Raw genomic sequence first — 17,427 nt, forward strand, 5'->3', positions numbered from 1 at the left:
TCACAATAAAATTATACTTACAATTACATTTCAAAGTAACATACATAGCTTTACTGTTTATTGTACCAAGCAGTAATCACAGGTACAAATACAGAAACACACTGTTGTAACATTTTTTTTCAAACACATGGGGTCACTAAAAGTGGCTGAAGATACAAGAAGAATGTCCGCTCAATTTAAAACACAACATGGAACTGAATGATTATGCTTGGAAACGTGTGTAGTTGAACAGTAATTGATCAATTATATGATAATTACAAATACAATTACCCAGGTGTGCCAAAGTTCAATTTACAATTGTTTTGTAATTTCAATTCATTACAAATTATACTGTCACTTTGTAATTGACAGTATAATTTTTCTTCTTCTTCTTCTTATCAACAATGTATTAATAGCTGATTGTTAATTATTTTTACCAAAAAATATGCTGCTTATTGTTGCATTTTTAATTCTATGTACCGTATTTCTTCGAATTTGAGGCACAGCCCAAATTTCCCACCCTCAATTTGAGGAAAAAGTTAAACATCAAATAAAGATGCATTACAAAGATTACAACATCAGTTACGCATTTAAGAAAACGACATGTGGAGGGAGTTTGTGGCCGTCTGCTGTCACACAGCATTACAGTCACGCGCTGCTTCTCATTTCCAGTCTGCTGTCACACAGAGCATTGCAGTCATGCACTGCTTCTCATTTCCAGTCTGCTGTCACACAAAGTATTACAGTCATGCACTGCTTCTCACTTCGTCGTGATTACTTGCACCAGTTTTTCTCCTTTTTTGTGAACTGCTATATGCTTGGCATGTTGAAAAATGCTGGGGTCTGATCATTTCCGATCTGTCCAAGCTTGTACTGTTTGTTAGAGCTGAGCCTTCTAGCAAAAAACTCAAATTGTAAAAGCATCTTTTCGAGTTTCTTAGGAAGCCAGTGTCGCTTCTTGGAAAATGGCTGCCTGTATGTCATGGATGATTTGAGATTGGGCAGTGATGTTTTTGTTAGTCTTTTCTTGGCAGTTAGTCACATTGCTGTTTGTGTACTTAGCAGTTGTGTCTTTTGTTGGCGATTTCAATACACATCAGTATACTCGAATTTAAGAATTTTGAGAAGAACAATTGTTTTAAAAAGATCATCTTAAAGGGCACATAAGGACCATGTTCCCATGTGTTGCGGATACATGGGAAGCCATCTTGAGCCAGGGAATGCATTTAAAAGTTAAATGTTGTCAAAATGTAAAAAATAAAATAAAAAAATGTTAAAAACAGTACACACACCTTACGTAAACAGTTGAATCAATACATGGGAACATGTAACACAATAAAATAAAAAAAGTCCTTATGTGCCCTTTTAAATTCAAAGGAATACAGTACATATCTTTTTGTGTGTCCATGTGGCAATTGTGTAACCTGGAGAATCCATGATTTTATGCATGGAAATGAGTATATATGTTAACTTTGAAGTTCAGGGGGCGTGAACCAAGGCTTTGCTATTTCCTAATTACACCTGTCTATCATCATTGACTCCCTATTTAAACGCCGTCACAGCTCAGCTCTTTCTCTTGTGTTAGCGTTTTTCATCCTCCTCCCTCCTCCTCCTCACTTTTTTTTTCCATATGCCGCTTGCCTCTGTGTCGGTCCCCTCTGGGAGGATAGTGATTCTCACGTCCCTGACCTAGAGTTCCCATAACTCCACAGGTTCTTTGTCCAGTCAGAAGGGACCACCGGCCACACAATTCTTTCACAGCTCTTGTGCTTTGTCTTCCTTTATAAAAGAAGGCTCTGTCTTACCTCCTCCTTTGTCCTCCTGGGATGTGGCCCTCATACTCTTAGTACTCGAGTCCAGTTATTAACAATTTCTTGCAGATTCTCTTTTCTTCCTTACGTCAAGGCTTCGTGTGAGCCATTTCGTCCTCCGAGTGTCGACTCCAGTCACTAACTGGGACCCAGTCGCGAGGCAGAGTCTATAACGACTCATAGGACTCTGTTTTCAGGGGCCCGAAGGCCGATGGAGCCAGACTCGACTCCATAGGGAAGGCTGTCTCGGTTGGAGTCTGGCCTGTCCATTTTTCTCTATCTCTCCTGTTCTAGAGACCGAGCCTTGAATCCTAAGTTTCAAAACACTCCCTTCGTCTCGCAGCTCTGGTTGCCCCCCCCAAAAAAAGCAAAAGGCATGGGAGGGTAGGTAGTAATTAGTTTTATAATTGTCTGCAGTTTTCAGATTTATTGTGCATGGTTCACGTGTTGCTATGCCATAGCACTGAAACACAAGTTGTCTGGACTCTCAAACAACACAAACAAACCGTGAGATGAAACCCACAGTCTAATTGGAATAAGAGTCTTAAGGGGGATGCATTACCTTTGGTGTGGTACATGCTAGGAACCGCAAATTAGGCACCTGGTAACAAAATGAGCATTGATTATTTCTGTATGAAATAATTTAATGTACCTGTTAACTATTTCATTACCAATGGTTTTTAAACAGTGTTTGAATTGGATTGACAAAAATTGATTATAAAGATGCAACATAAAAATAAAAAGTGCAGTGTAATGAAACAGGTTGTTTTTAGAGTTAACAAAAATGAACTAAACATATGCCACGTGTGCAGTAAAAGAGAATAAGGGAATTTTAAACAAGATTTAATCTTCAATTAAAACTATTGCTGAATATAGTGTTGTCAGGTACACATTTGATCTAAAACTTTTATGCTAATAAATATTTACTAGTAGGGTGCTAGGTTCCGTTTAATTTATTAAGCATTTCAGCTTTTTGAAATATAGTTTTAGATGTTAAAATAAAAACATTTTGAGAGAGTGCTATTACTTATTTTTAAATAAATAGATTTCTATAAATTACTGCATATATGCCTATAAATAGGTCTTCTCATTTTCTACTTCCTTAGAAAATGCAATTGATACCTGCTAAGCCATTTGTACATCTCGATTACAACAGAGAAATGCGTTAATAGTAAAATTGATTTAATTTACAGTTTTTTTTTAACTGAATGGGCTTACTTTTTCATGTCAATGCAGATCTGACTCATCTTTATGAATGTAAATAGTTACTCATAACGATTACAATAGTGTGTCCAGCAAAATTAATTTTCATTATAGCTTTAATAAAGATTTGTCACTTATTAACATTTCTTGGAAACGTGTTGTCTTTCCAAAAGGAGACTCCACCCATCAGTCACATAGGTTACCAGTTTAACCAGTTAAATAGGTCTCTCTGTCCACAAACCCCTGTCGTTTATTTTTGTTTGGCCTTCATCCTGCAGCTTGCCTTGTCTAGGGTGAAGGTGGCCCCAAGTGCCACTTGTCCTGCCCGCTGGCCGAGTCATTCTTAATCACTGCATTGCATTCATCTTAGCTCGGCCAGCATAGGGATGGCTATCGAACTCCAATGGATAAGGCCATGGGCCAAATTATAAATGTGAATGTATTATGTATCTGTGGGCTGTCATGTTCATGTCGGGCATAACTGTTTTCCAATTGTTCATGTGCCCATCAGGCATATCTTTTGCAATCAACAAATTGTTACTTTCTTACTACTGTCTCCTTTCTGAAATGTACATTCTGCTTGTAAATGAAAAATGAAGGAATGGCCTATTTAAAAGCCCATTATTCTGATTGACAGGAAAAAATAACTAAATTACTAAATTAAGCCCTGCATATACTTACATGTATAAAGACAGTGAAGCAATATCAAATAATAATAGCATGGGCTGTACGATAATGGTCTGTTTTGATTAGAAAGTGAGCAGTAATTGCATTATTACTGAAATGTTATGCAGTCTAATTATTCAAACAGTGCTAAAATCCAAATTGCTAATTTATCCCACTTACTGTATATAAGAGACACGAACTAGTTATGTTCACACCAAACTGACTTTATTCCAAGTACAGTACCACGTTAATTCAAAAAAATGTTTGTGACATTTTTAGGACGGGCAGCAGTAGGGGAAAAAATAAAACCAAAAATTAAACATAAAATGCAATCTTCTCTATTAAAAAAAATCTTATAAGAAAAGCAGTTGCAAAGTAAACTGACATCTCCCTCGGTATAGAGGGTGCAAACTACAAAAATTTAAATGTAAATGACATTAACTTGTTGAATCTGGCATCCATCCTGTGTCAGTTGTGATCATCTCAGTAGTCAGACGGTGTTATGTTTTCAGCCCGAGTTTTATAGCATTTGCTAGCACTACTAAAGTGTGGAATGTGTCCACCTAGTGATTGACTGATTTATTGTCAATTGACCCCTGGCCACATGGTATAGAGAGTGTGTACGAGTGTGCAGCGGAGTTGAGAGAAAAGACGAGGGAGAGAGCGACAAGGACACAGAGCAGTGTGTAGTGTTCTCTGTTTATGCACTGGCATAGCCAAAGTTTAGATGCTGTGTTTATTTTGCATGATGTTGTCTTTTTTTCTTTTCTTCATTGAGATACAGTCGACTCCTCATAATTGCATACAACTGGGGGGAGGGGGGTAAAACTCCACCGATTTAAAGCTGACAAAAACTGATTGCAGACTAGGAGACTAGGCTAACCCACATATACTGCGGGAAAAAAAAAAACTATCATATGGACTGAAAACCATTTGCCTTCATAAAGGCTTGTGTACAGTACAGTATTTTTTATTTAAAGTAACTTAAAGTAGCCTACTGTGTACACCTTCAGAAAAAAACCCCAAAACCACACCAATGAAATACAGGTACGTTAGTGCTACTGCAAGCTCAGTGCACACGCAAGTGTATTCTCTGACAACGCAGGACACATTGACATTATCTTATTTTTTTCCCCGCTGCCAAACCATTGCAATAACAAGAGCACATTGACAGAACACGTGGACTTAATTATGTAGTTAGCCGAAATAAAATGTATTGTACAACCGAGTTCAGGACCACACAGTTTCATGCAATTAAGCGAATTATGCATTTGGACGATATGCATTTGACCAAATCATATAATCATAAAAACAATGCATTAAAAAACAGGACCAGTTGCATGCTATGCAATTAAAAGATGTATAAGAACAATAGAAAGTTTACAAACGAGAGGAGGCCATTTGGCCCTTCTTGCTCGTTTGGTTGTTAGTAGCTTATTGATCCCAGAATCTCATCAAGCAGCTTCTTGAAGGATCCCAGGGTGTCAGCTTCAACAACATTACTGGGGAGTTGGTTACAGACCCTCACGATTCTATGTGTAAAAAAAGTGCCTCCTGTTTTCTGTTCTGAACGCCCCTTTGTCTAATCTCCATTTGTGACCCCTGGTCCTTGTTTCTTTTTTCAGGCTGAAAAAGTCCCTAGGGTTGACATTGTCAATACTGTTTAGAATTTTGAAAGCTTAAATCAGATCTCAGCGTAGTCTTCTTTGTTCAAGACTGAATAGATTAAATTATTTTAGCCTGTCTGCGTATGACATGCCTTTTAAACCCGGAAAAATTCTGGTCGCTCTTCTTTGCACTCTTTCTAGAGCAGTGATATACTTTTTATAGCGAGGTGACCAGAACTGAACACGATATTCAAGATGAGGTCTTACTAGTGCATTGTACAGTTTTAACATTACTTCCCGTGATTTAAATTCAACACTTTTCACAATATATCTGAGCATCTTGTTAGCCTTTTTTATAGCTTCCCCACATTGTCTAGATGAAGACATTTCTAAGCCAACAAAAACCCCTAGGTCTTTTTCAATGATTCCTTCTTCAATTTCAATATCTCCCATATGATATTTGTAATGCACATTTTTATTTCCTGCATGCAGTACCTTAAACTTTTCTCTATTAACCCTTTGCAGTCCATTTATTCAACGCCTGTCAGGCACATCAGGGCCAATTTATTTTCACATGCACTGTTTAATCTGGAAAGGGAAAATCGTAATATCAGACCTAGTCCGACATAGGACCGCAAAGGGTTAAATGTCATTTGCCATGTGTCTGTCCAGTTCTGAATCTCGTCTAGATCATTTTGAATGACCTTTGCTGCTACAACAGTGTTTGCCACTCCTCCTATTTTATGTCGTCTGCAAATTTAACAAGTTTGCTTACTATACCAAAATCTTAGTCATTAATGTAGATTAGGAATAGCAGAGGACCTAATACTGATCCCTGTGGTACTCCACTGGTTACCTTACTCCATTCTGAGGTTTCTTCTCTAATCAGTACTTTCTGTTTTCTACTTGTTAACCACTCCCTAATCCATGTACCTGTGTTTCCCTGAATCCTAACTGCGTTCAGTTTGAGAATTAATGTTTTATGCAGGACTTTGTCAAAAGCTTTCTGGAAATCTAAATATACCATGTCATGTGCTTTGCAATTATCCACTATCAATGTTGATCGATGTTGCATCCTCAAAAAAATTAAGCAAGTTAGTTAGACACGATCACCCTTTCCTAAAACCATGCAATTATCTAGTATGCAAATAAGAGTCGACTGTATTGTGAAATTTTGGGTATAGCTTTGTAGGACATATTCCCTGAATGTGATAATACATGAGCGTGTATTAGTGATATATAATGAAGCAAACTGCTGTGTCTTAAGAAAAAGGGCCCTTTGGTTCCTGGCAGAAATACTGAACTGATGATGATCAGGGCTAGGAGGGGGGCATCTGGACTGGGTGAGGCTGAAAGGACAGTGAAAAGACTGCAAAACTGCAAACACAAGCGGTTTGGTGCAAGGAAGACAAGGTATAGATGTCAACAAGTCCCATCTGCAACAATAAGTTGTTGGATGAAAGGAAGCAGACAAAGGACAAATCTTGAAGATTTGTGAATTTAAAGCAAGATACACAAATTATCTCATGAAAGTGGCAGCTCAGCAGAGGAAAATGTCTATAAAAATCCAAGCAAAATTGAACATTTTGCACTCCACATCGAATGCTAAACAAGGTGCTGTCACTCTGCTGAGTAAAGCTGCAACTCCAGGACTCAAATGGAACCAAGACGGGTCTCTGCCTGAAAACTGTCCCAAGACGAGGAAGCAAGCTGCAAGCGAGTCAACGACCACAAGCAACGAGACTGCTGTAAAAACTTACAGAGACTGTTATCGGACAAACCAGTCTGGGTCTGCTGTACACCTAATACCACAGTTTCCAAAAGAAACTGCCCTGCTACTGGCATAGCTAAAGATTCAGCGAAGAGGACAGAGCGGACGGGCGCTGTTGTGGATCCTATACCGAGGACTGAAGACTTTGTTGCAGCTGTTTGTTGATTTTGTCGAGAATTGAAAGCTTTGCTGCCAAGTTTGATCCAAAGTGGGATTGAAGACGTCGCTGCTGACAGGAGAGTTTTGTACTCGACACTTCAACAGATTGAGTTTCCAATTCCAGTTGCATTTTCCTTTCATTGAACTAAATTAATTAATTGTAACACATTCACATAGAATTGAACTGTTAATTATTTAGTTTGCACACTTTTTGTGTGAAATAACTTTTAGTGAAACTTGATGAAGTAATTATAAGTAATCTACCTCATATTGTTGTATGAAGAATTTCTTTCAAAGTAAACTTGCCGTGTACTTAATCTATACAGTGCCTATAGAAAGTTTACACAACCCTTTCAAAATGTTCACCTTTTGTTGCCTTATAGTTTGAAATTAAAATGCATTAAAAGTGTTTTTTTCATGTATCTACACATCATACCCCACAACTTCCAAGTGAAAAAAATATTCTAGAAATTTGCAGAAAATTAATTAAATAAAAACTGAAAAAGTTTGGTTGGATAAGTGTCCACCCCCCTTGTAATAGCATTCCTAAATTAGCTCAGGTGTAACTAATCGCCTTCAAAATCACACACCAAGTTAAGTGGCCTCCACCAATGTTAAATTGTAGTGATTCACATGGTTTCAGGATAAATTCAGTAGTTCATGTAGGTTCCCTCTGCTGGGTAGTGCATTTCAAAGCAAAGACACAACCATGAGCACCAAGGTGCTTTCAAAAGAACTCGGAACAAAGTTGTTGAAAGGCACAGATCGGGACTGGTATAAAAAAAAATATCAAAGGCCTTGAATATCCCTTGGAGCACGGCCAAGACGAGTATTAAGAAGTGAAAGGTTTATGGCACCACCAAGAACTTGCCTAGATCAGGCTGTAACCCTCCAAACTGGATGACCGAGCAAGAAGGAGACTGATCAAAGAGGCTACCAAGAGGTCAATGCCAACACTGTTCAAAGTGTGCATGTGACAACAATATCCCAAGAATTCCACTAATCTGTGTTGTATGGTAGGATGGCAAGAAGGAAGCTATTACTCAAGCAAGCCAACCTTGAATCCTGTTTGAAGTATGCAAAAAAAGAAAACCACTCTGGAGATTCTGTAGCCATGTGACAAAGTTTTGTGGTCTGACAAAACTAAAATGGAACTATTTGGCCTAAATGCAAAGCGTTATGTTTGGCACAAACCCAACACAGTGCATCACCTAAAGAACACCATCCCTATTGTGAAGCATGGTGGTGGCAGCATCATGTTATGGGGATGTTTCTCATCGGCAGGGACTGGGGCACTTGTTAGGATAGAAGGGAAAATGAATGGAGTAAAGTATAGAGAAGTCTTTGAGGAAAACCTGCTATCCTCTGCAAGAAAGATGAAATTGGGACAGAAGTTCACCTTTCAGCATGACAACGACCCAAAGCACACAGCCAAAGCTACACTGGAGTGGCTAAGGAACAAAAAGGTAAATGTCCTTGAGTGGCCCAGTCAGAGCCTAAATCCAATCAAAAATTTGTGGCATGACTTGAAGTCTGCTGTCCATCAATGCTCCCAAGGAACTTGACAGAGCTTGAACAGTTTTGTAAAGAATGGTCATACTTTGCCAAATCTAGGTGTGCAAAGTTGATAAAGACCTATCCCAACAGATTCACAGCTGTAATTGCTGCCAAAGGTGCTTCCACCAAGTATTAACTTAGGGGGGGTGGGGACTTATCCAATTATGATCTTTCAGTTTTGTGTTTTTAATATATAATTCTTTTCTCAATAAAAACTTTTTTCCCCTTAACTGTGTGGAGTATGGTAGGTAGATAAGTGGAAAAAAATCCTCATTTAAATGCATGAAACCCTGAGGCATTGACACAACAAAATGAAAAAAGTTCAAGGGGGTGTAGACTTTCTGTAGGCACTGTATACCATTAATAAGCTTAATGTGATATATTCTAAGATTGTCTGCATCATCTCAGTTGAAGCTGTGTGCTTGGATGTGGGCGGATGTGTGTGTGAGCAAGCTACTACGTCACAGAACTTCTTGCTTGCTTGCTTGCTTGCCGGTGTGTGAGGAGACAAGCGTTGTCATATTTCAGTTGCCTGCTAGTCAAGTTAAGGTAGTGAGAGTTTTGAATTGTGTTTGTGCTTAGAGACTAAGATTTACTTTATGACTTTTCTGATTTCTTTTTATTATGTGTACTTAATAAAATACTACTATTGATTAACCATTTCTTGTGTCTGCGCGTGAATTTGTATTCATAGTAAATCCTCGTCAATTTAAATATTTTTTGTAACTAATCAACGCAGATAAATATTAAATGATCAGTTAGTGAATTGTTCATATAGCTTCCCGCTGGCCTTTTATCAAGATTTTTAGAAGTACTCTTTTTCACACCGCAGTCTGGTAGACAAGAGAAATCAATCAATCAATCAATTATGTTTTAATCAATCAGAGCCTACAGGTGTGATTAATCGATTAAACCCCCTAATATATCTAAAGTGCATGGTATATGAATGAAGCCCAAGCTCAAATGAAAATACAGTTGCAAGCATTCAGATCTGTCTGTATTGCCATTAAAAATGCATTGTGTACAGGAACTACTACAACAAAGTTGTAATTATGAAAGTGCTTTTTATAATGCTCTTGAATTTTCAAAGTTGATCCCAAAATGTACATTTAATTTGGATTTTGTCTTGATTTTTTTACCCTGCTCGTAAATGCATCTTATACCCTTTTTTCCCCACTGATACAGCACCACAGAATTCTGCTTAACTTTCCACAGCAGTGTCTGGGTCGGGCCAGCTTGAATCTGGAAGATGGATCCTCCAGTAATTGAATGATGTCAGTGTATTGGTGTTTACCAATTTAAAAATTTGTTTTTGTTTGCCTTTTTTAGCACTGCAATGATAACACCCACAACTGTCAGTCTGACATGAATATTGTAGGAGCGTGGAAGAGAGGTTACACTGGTAAGAATGTTGTGGTCACCATTCTAGATGACGGGATTGAGCGGAACCACCCAGACCTAATTGAGAATTATGTAAGTTATTGTCTTTGGTCAACCACACTGGCTCAGGACTCAAAACTAAAAGTTACTGGTGTATTTGAGTTGTCATAGAGTAGTAAATTATGTTGTGGCAAATCACCAAAACCGTTCTCTGTAATTAGAAATACTGCTTTTCTGTTTCAGATTTGAGGGAGTATAGTATTTTACAGAAATGTATCACTCATTGCTTTTTATTTTTTCAGTTAAGAGGAGCTAACTATGTAAATAAGTAGTAAATCTAGTAGAAGTTGTGCCATATTATATTCATTGCATAATACATTATTTGCCTCGGTTCACCAGTAAACCAACTCAAATTTAATTTGCCAGTTAACATCTGCATTGTTTTAATAATTTGAAGAAGTGATGCAGAATGTACAAGTGTAACAGAAAATCTAAATGTTAACTTCCCTCAGTGTTTGATGTGCACGTCAAATTTTAAGGCACTTTTCAGAAATGTATTTGAGATTAAATATTTGCTTGAATGCTGGAATAGATTTAAGTTGTGTTGAAAATGCCCCTTTATTTATTTAACATCCCAATATCCCACATGCAATATGAAAAAAAAAAAAAAAAAAAAAAGTTTTAAAGTAAAAGGAAAATATGAAGTGTTGTTTTTATTTATTTATTTATTTATTTATTTATTTTTAATACCATCATTTTTGACCTTACTGATTTAAACTATCATTACAAGTTGTGTTACTTACGTGCTGTGATCTGCCTAATTCACCACAAATTCATCCCTCATAACTGCTTGCCAAAATGTGATGTTAAGTGATTTCTACCACAGTGGAGTAATTTATGGACATCATTTCATTGCTAGATAATGTGTTTTAAGGTTATTGATTTGGCCCACATCATTTCAAATGTATTGTGTTAAGTACCCTGATGTTCTGCAGTTCAGTTTTTAGAACACAGATGTCAATTTCCTTAATTTGCTTATTGCAGGACTCACAGGCCAGCTTTGATGTCAATGGTAATGATTATGACCCAATGCCTCGATATGACGCCAGCAATGAAAACAAGTAAGACAAGGCACTGTTTCTGTACTTTTGTTCCATAACTAACCTTTTTATTGTTTTTGTTTTTTACATTTTGTCTTTGTTTCCAGGCATGTCAATTTAATACTTTATTATTGCTATTATGAAAATTAAGTTGATGCAAATATAATAGGAATAATATATATATAATAATTTATATAAGTATATCTAATTTATTTATAGTGAAACTTGGTAAGGTCATAGACACACTTTCTTGAGGTTGTCAGAATTTAGGACTTCCTAGTTTTGGTGAACCCTTGAGTGCATTTGTTATGAGATTGCAGGTCTTGGGGACTTACTTTTTCATGGAATTGGCTCTTGTGATATGTTATTTATATCCTTAGTGGTTGGTGTTAAGTTACTTAGATACCTTGTTTTTGTAGTGTGTACCAAATATTGGGCCCTCTTAATATAAGAAGGATATTAATTGTATTCATACCAGTGTTTAATTTGTATTTTTTGTTGTTTCTCAAATTTAACAGGGAGTGCAATACATTTGAATTGTTTCTGTCTTTATTTATGCCTGCATTTATATATTTATTAATGTAGAAATATTGAGGATTTATTTTGTCATTGTAACCATAGGTTTTCTGATGTGTATTTAGAAGTTATTTCACAGATGTATTACATGCGGTGGATGTAGGTCATGGTGCATTACTAAAATAGATAACTGTGGAGGGCTCCAGACACCAGTGTTCTTGATCCTTTAAACTTTTATGGTATACCTTTTTTCTTTCTCTTTTCAGTCTTAAGTACATGTTACTGTTATTTCCCTCTTTTAAAAAATAAAAATAAAATTAAAAAAAGCAACCCAAAAATCATTGTCAAGCCCTGGTTTTGACTATGTAAATACTATGGTATGTAGGAGAGGAGCCAGAAATGTATACTGGCACTATGCGACTTGGCAGCACAATGCATGATGCAGGCCTGCACTGGAATGTTTGCTGTGATCCCCTGAAGACAACAGTCAGCTGTGAATGAAGTTGTTATTGTTATGCGAGACATCTCACCTTGACTTTTGTGGCCAGCGGCATGATGCATCTTAACTCTTGTACCAGCTTTACCTGTGAACATAGCTCCTTAAACATACATTTAGAAAATCTGTTCTGGCTCATAAAGTACATAGAGCTAATAAAATAATTCCTCTTAATCTTGCCCAATATGTATTGCCTTCACTTTCCTGTATGAAAGATGTAAACATTATGTTAAATGTGTATTTGAAGCAATTTGTTAGTCATGAAAGAATGCATTCAACATTGAAAATACATGAGTTGTTTTTGGGAGTTTGTGTTCTTGTAAAGGAAAAGGAATATTTTGTTTTGTTATACTATGACTCTTCTTGAGCATATTTTGTTTTTAAAGATATATTTCTCCAGAGCTCAATCTACCAGAAACTTCAAACATTGGCCTATCTCCCAGTACCACTGCTTCACCTTTTGATGTTGAATGATGTGAACCAGAAGAACTAACGTATTCACAAGGAGTCATTGATACATTCTTTATATTATTAATTTCAAAAATACCATTTAAAAAAATAATAAAATCACATTCACTGTAATTGTGTGTGTGTGTGTGTGTGTGTGTGTGTGTGTGTGTGTGTGTGTGTGTGTGTGTGTGTGTGTTTCAAATACAGAAGTGTGAGACCTCCAACATGATGGCAGCATGTAACTAAGGTTTACTGGAATTATTTTGTTGGTTTTGTGTACTTTGAAAATTGGCTTCAGGTGAAGATCATGGTGAGACTGAAGTGGTTGGATGGGGGGTGGAAGGGTTGTTCTTGGCACTGTGCCTGCCAGGAGCCAGTAACATTGTTCATCACCTTTTCAAGAGCAGCACTGTTACTCTTCATTTTCTTTTACCATAAGAACAGATGTGCAGTTGAACTGTAAACTAGCTGTATTTTGACTGCATTCCTTTTATAGATATTTCTGCAGGTAATTGAAATCAATCATTGCAGTAATAAGAGGAAAATCCATAACTGTTCAAATACAGAGAAATGCATAAATATACAGTTATATTTATATATAAAAATAAGTAAAAATACATAATACATTAAATACAGTGGAAAGTGCATAATACGTGAAATAGTAGCTGCAACACAGCAGCTAATAGCAGGTATCAGGCTTAAAGAACATGGATTTTTGGGTTTTGAGAATTGATTTAAAGTGAGCGATGGTGGGAGCATCATGCACCAAAGCTGGGAGAGTTCCAAAGAGTCAGAGCCATGAAGCTAAATGAGCGTTGTCCAAGTGTGGTGCACTTTTGCTTGGAGATAACAAGCAGACCAGAGCCGGAGGACCTCAGCTTGTGGTCAGGGACATAGCTGGTCAGCAGGTTGAGGATGTACTCTGGACCTGTGTGATGAAGGGCATTATAGGTGAGCAAAAGAGTTTTGAAAACAATCCTGAACTTTATAGTTAGCCAGTGCAGCTGGGCAAGACGGGGGGTGATGTGATCACATTTTGTATATCTGGTAAGGGTCCTGGCAGCAGCATTCTGAACTAGCTGCAGTCTGTTTATGATGCATGCCAGAAAACCACCATATAGAGAGTTGCAGTAGTAGAGTCGAGAGGAGACAAATGCATGACAAAGTATCTCCACATCTGGGAGGAAAAGGTAGGGAAGGACTTTGGAGAGGAGGAGATGTGGGGATCAAAGGAGAGGTTGCTGTCAAGAAGTACACCAAGGCTTTGTACTGTGGGGGAAGGCAGCAGCAGACAGTTTGAAGTTCAGGGCAGCTATATTTAGATTATTAAGTTGAGTTTTAGATCCTACTAGAAGGAGTTCAGATTTGTTATTTGTAGAAAATTGCAAGACGTCCAGGCCTCTGTGTCTTGAATGCAAGCGGAGAGCCGGACCATGGCAGAGGGGCTACCAGGGTCGAGTTTTGAGTAGAGCTGGGTGTCGTCAGCATAGGAGTGAAACATGAGGCTGTGTTGGCGGATGAGGTGACCCAAGGGAAGCAAATAGATAGGAAGGGGCCCAAGAACAGATCCTTGGGGGACACCACAAGTGACTGGGTTTGCAACACCACTGCGCCCGGATAGGTAAGAGGACATCCTGGAGAGACAGGTTCCAGAGATTCCAGCATACTTCCTAAGGTGATCAAGAAGAATGCCATGATCTATGGTGTCAAAAGCAGCTGTTAGGTCAAGGAGGACGCACAGAGGGAGCACCAGCATCATCATTGAGCAGGAGGTCATTCACAATCCAGAGCAGAGCAGAGCAGTTTCAGTACTGTGATGTGGCCAGAAACCAGACTGTAGAGATTCAAGCAGATTGTTGTCTGTGAGGTGTTTCATCAGCTGACTGGCTACAGCCCTTTCGAGAGTTTTTGAGAGAAAAGGGAGATTGGAGATGGGATGGAAATTAGATATGTCAGCTGGGTCAAGGGAGGGTTTTTTGAGTACCGGCGTAACTCTGGCAAGCTTGAGGGCAGCAGGAACTGAGCCAGAGTCTAGGGACAGGTTGAGAGTGCGCATAATGGAGGGAGCAAGATCAGAGGTACAGTGACGGGCAGTGTTAGTCAGCCAGGGGTCCAGGGGGCATGTGGCAGTAGTTGATTTCAACAGCAAGCTGGAAAAATCATCAATGGAGAGAGGGAAGGAGGAGGAGAGGGCAGATCTTCAGTGGAATTTTCAGCTCTGTACTTTACCTGTAATGGGATTAGTTAGATTGCACTTAATGTTTGCTCATGCAGTCACTGTCTTGTCTCTGCAACAACAACAAAAGTAGTGTAGCAAAGTGCTCGTCATTACAACCTCAAGCTCTGATATTTTTTGTTACACTACCAACATCTGAAAAGATAGCAAAAAACATACAGAGCTAATATTTTCAACATTGATTTACAAGTCTGAAAATGTCATTAATCACGCAACACTTTTAGGTTCAGTACTTGCCCTATTCTGTTGTGACTTATTGTTTGACTTTACATCACAGCAGAAGCCACCTCTAGCTGCATGTGGTCTTCAATGTTCTTTTTATTTAACTCTTAACATTCTGGATACAGTGGTAGACAGACCTCCATCAATTTTCATAATAACAGAGCCTACTCGGTAGCCTTTGTTATATAAATAAATGTGAATTGTAATAAAGAAGCAATGTATTCCATACATACCCATTGCAGAGAGGCTGACTCATCAAATTAAATTAAAGTACTGTAATTGATCCCTGGAAGGTAAAGATTGAAGAAAGAAAGAGAATGGGTTGTATGCATTGTGCAGTTCATCCCTTAAAACACACGTCATTACACATAATAAACATAAAATAAGTAATTCTGTGTAAGATGGGTTTTCAAGCAGTCTCCAGTGGTAGCTGTAGAGTGTGTACTTACTCATTATACCCTAAATTGCCTGTAATGCCCTCCTACGGGTATTGCTTTTGTTATCCTTTTCTGTTATGTCTCTTTTTTGTTTATTGCTTGCATTTGTGGTTTCCTAAAACCCTTCTAAAGAGTAAGTAGCAGGGTTTTAAAAATATATAGTGTTACACATCTCCACATGTTGCTAAGCTGTTTAAGTAACTTACCTGTAATGTTTCTTTTCATTGTTAACATCCTGACAACTTTTAACATTTACAGTTTTAAAGTCTGTTTGAAAGCTCTTTTAAAATTGGCCACTCTAATGCACAGATAGTGTCAGGATTATTGTCCACATTGTCAGACAGGTGACAGCAATAACGATCCATGATGTGGTATGGAACAGAAAAGCCAGAGCACTTGTTATGTGTGTGGTTTTAAGTGATTTAGAGGACAGATCTCAAACCCCAGTGCGCACTAGAGCGGCTATTTTGGGGAAAAAAAAAAAAAAAAAAGCTTTGAAACAGACTTTAAAGTTATATGTGTAAAAAGTTGTCAGGATGTTAACAATGAAAATAGAAATTAGAGCTGCATTATTTAAACAATTGTATCAACACATGGGGACATATAGCACTATATTTTGGAACCCTGCTACTTACTCTTTAAACAAGTAATTATCATATTTTACTGTAAACCTTGTCCGTTTTAGTGTCTTGTGCACATTTTGGGTGACAGAGCCACACAGTTGACACTTCAAGATATCAGAATGTGATGTCGGAAACAGAAAATGATACATAAATTTAATCTAAACACGAATACATTAAGATAACTTTGATATCACGTTGATAAATATGTGAGCAGGAGCGAGGAGAACGGTTGTAGAGGAGGTAATTTAAAAAGAAAAGAATTGACAATTGCTAAGCGTGCTGACTTTTAAACCTTTGCTTATAGATTCTCTGCATTGAAGTGATTTCAGTGCTGCGTTTTTAAACAGCGGCCGCTTGAGTTAGAGACATGCTCGTTATTTTTATTTTTAACCTCCATAATTAATAAAAATAAAGAGAAGAAATTCTGACATTTGAGTTTTTGTGTGATGGCGGACATCTGAAACGCTAACAGTTTAAGGATCACTGAGGTCGATGCGTGTGATTTGTAGAACTTGAGAAGAGGATTTGATTAAGTGCAAGGGTATGTGGAAATAATTTAATATTGGATTATCAAATCAGTCATATGTTCAAAACTATTTTAAACTGATCCTGAAATTAACAGCTATTTATTTACCTAGCTCATTTGCTTTAATCCATGCAGAATATTATCTGATGTGTATTATTGAACATAGTCTATAAACTTTCAGAAACATATTACAATTTAACTGATCATTATTATTTGTTTAAGTGTGGCATCATAGATATTAAGCTAAATAATCAGTGCAAAAACTTGTGATCTGTCCTTCTAATTCTGTCTCAGTTATAGTATCATAGTAACAGTGGATGAGTAGAAAACCTGAGGATGTAGATCCTGTGAGTGTCATGTTGTCAAGACCCTATACAATATTATATATGCATGGAACAGTGTTCATACAACCCAGGTTTCTCGCCAGCACTGTCAATGGCCCGTTACTTTGCTACCTGTAAAAATGACGCTGTAATCAGGCCGTTCTGCTGTGTTTTCAGTTTGCGAAACTGCCATAAAATAATAATAATCCTGTGAAACATTGTTGATTTATTCCTTTGTGAGAAATTGATTTGCTTAAAATTCTTGTTTCAGCTCTCAATACTCTTCAGTGGGTTGGTTGTGGCATCGTGTTCTTTAGTTTAGTGCATGTAATGTATGCGACACGGAGATGAGATTGAATATCACT

The 17,427-nt window shown here is 37.6% G+C and overlaps 1 protein-coding gene across 2 annotated transcripts in view; it reads left to right on the forward strand.

The window, feature by feature from the left end:
- Positions 1-17,427, forward strand: part of LOC121299199 (proprotein convertase subtilisin/kexin type 5-like) — a 168,205-nt gene that overhangs the window by 24,986 nt on the left and 125,792 nt on the right. For both annotated transcript variants that reach the window (XM_041226833.1, XM_041226841.1), the window contains exons 4-5: positions 10,083-10,226; positions 11,178-11,254. In XM_041226833.1, coding sequence (XP_041082767.1) covers positions 10,083-10,226; positions 11,178-11,254 — 221 coding nt within the window. The remainder of the gene's footprint in view (positions 1-10,082; positions 10,227-11,177; positions 11,255-17,427) is intronic.

The sequence above is a fragment of the Polyodon spathula genome, chromosome 2, assembly GCF_017654505.1.
Source record: "Polyodon spathula isolate WHYD16114869_AA chromosome 2, ASM1765450v1, whole genome shotgun sequence".
NCBI lineage: Eukaryota > Metazoa > Chordata > Actinopteri > Acipenseriformes > Polyodontidae > Polyodon > Polyodon spathula.